We start from the raw sequence: 1,495 nt of genomic DNA on the forward strand, positions 1-1,495 counted from the left end.
AGGCGGTTGGGTACATGTTGGGTATTATTCACAAAACCACCGACCTGGCCATGCGTAAGAGGCTCAGCCTGACAGTAAGGGTGGGCCAGCCATCCATACTTCTAGTGTGATTGGCGTCTTCTGGCCAATGTTGTCACTATTTTCATATCCAGCTGGACCCGACAGACTGGTAACGATGTCCGACGAAACGATAAGGGGGTTGGCGCCCATCAGTGCCACCGGCTCACCCATCCCCACTTCTTTTGCCAAGAATGCTCCCTGCAGCCTGGAAGTCACCGACAAACCAACAACCGACTTTCTCTTCCCCCCCATTCACTTCACCCGCTCTTTTCTTTTTCCTCCATATATAACACCCTGGAATCTCAGAATATCATCCAGTAATAAATAGCTATGGCCTCAAGCACGTTCCACTACGACATTGATGCACCGCACAGTCCAGCTTCGACCCTGACGACATGGATGCCATCACAGAACTCCTCCGCGCCAGAGCTCTCGCAGATCACAAAGCGCGTATTCCCATCGACAGGCTAGATGCCGAACACCGCAGGCACTTGGTGCGCGCCATCAACAATGTGCTGTCTACCGAGCTCGCTCTGTTCACATACGCTCAGATCATCGACGGCCTTCCCACCGGAGATGTCGCATGGGAAGTGAGAAGCCCTCTCCTACAAGGGGAGCACCCGCTGGCAACTGAGCACGAAGAACTCTGCCCCGGCGCAATGGAAAAAGCACGCGAGGTCTGCCCGAAGTGGGATACGGAGATGCTTAGGTTCAGCCCCCAGGTGCTCAATGCATATCAAAAAACGGCCCCCGGCAGCAAACTGTTCGCAACCCGTCTCATTGAGATGGTAGCCGTCGCAATCCACGAGTTCGGTGTGCTTCTCTACCAGCTTGACTTTTGTGTGCACAAGGGAGGACGAGAAGCGGTCGATGCCATTGCCAAGTGGAAGGAAACCAGCAAGCCCGAATTGTACTCATGGATGACAGACGAGGAATGGTGTCCTCCGGATCCTATCTGCACTGTTTTCCACAGCATACACTACCTCGACCACGACATCTACCCCCAAGGTGTGGCCGACGTTGTGGCTATTGGGCAGAGGACCGGATTCTCGGCGGCGTCGTTGTCTTTGAGCGTCGGGCAGAGGAATGCGACGGCCACAACTCCAATTACAGCAACCCAGACCCACCAAATATCTACCTCTCTCCCTCCCGAGCTAAAGTCACAATAAGGGTTACGCAGCTCCGCGATGAGCAGCAGCAGAAACTGGTCGACTTTTTGCTGCTCGAAGATGCAAGCAAGGCGGCTGAATCAAGCCTGCTGCCCATTCTTGTGGACAAGAAGAATCTCAAACGGTTCAAGCTGGAGTCATCCATCGTCAAATATGGATCTTTCGAGATATATGGGAGCGAAAGCCACTGGACCGGGAGGCCCTCAGGTATCTCAACAGGCGGCCAGGTTCCGAGCTTGACGATCCTTGGGCCTTTGGCCTTATGG

General features: G+C 54.2%; 1 protein-coding gene across 1 annotated transcript; it reads left to right on the top strand.

Moving 5' to 3' along the window:
- Positions 1–455: 455 nt before the first annotated feature.
- On the top strand, positions 456–1,229 carry PODANS_3_2720 (uncharacterized protein; the record flags this gene model as incomplete). Its single annotated transcript, XM_001909006.1, has 1 exon — positions 456–1,229. One exon carries the CDS (start codon positions 456–458, stop codon positions 1,227–1,229), a length of 774 nt encoding a protein of 257 aa, XP_001909041.1.
- Between the last annotated feature and the right edge of the window lie 266 nt (positions 1,230–1,495).

Source organism: Podospora anserina, chromosome 3 (genome assembly GCF_000226545.1).
Source record: "Podospora anserina S mat+ genomic DNA chromosome 3, supercontig 2".
In the NCBI taxonomy this organism is placed as follows: Eukaryota; Fungi; Ascomycota; class Sordariomycetes; order Sordariales; family Podosporaceae; genus Podospora; species Podospora anserina.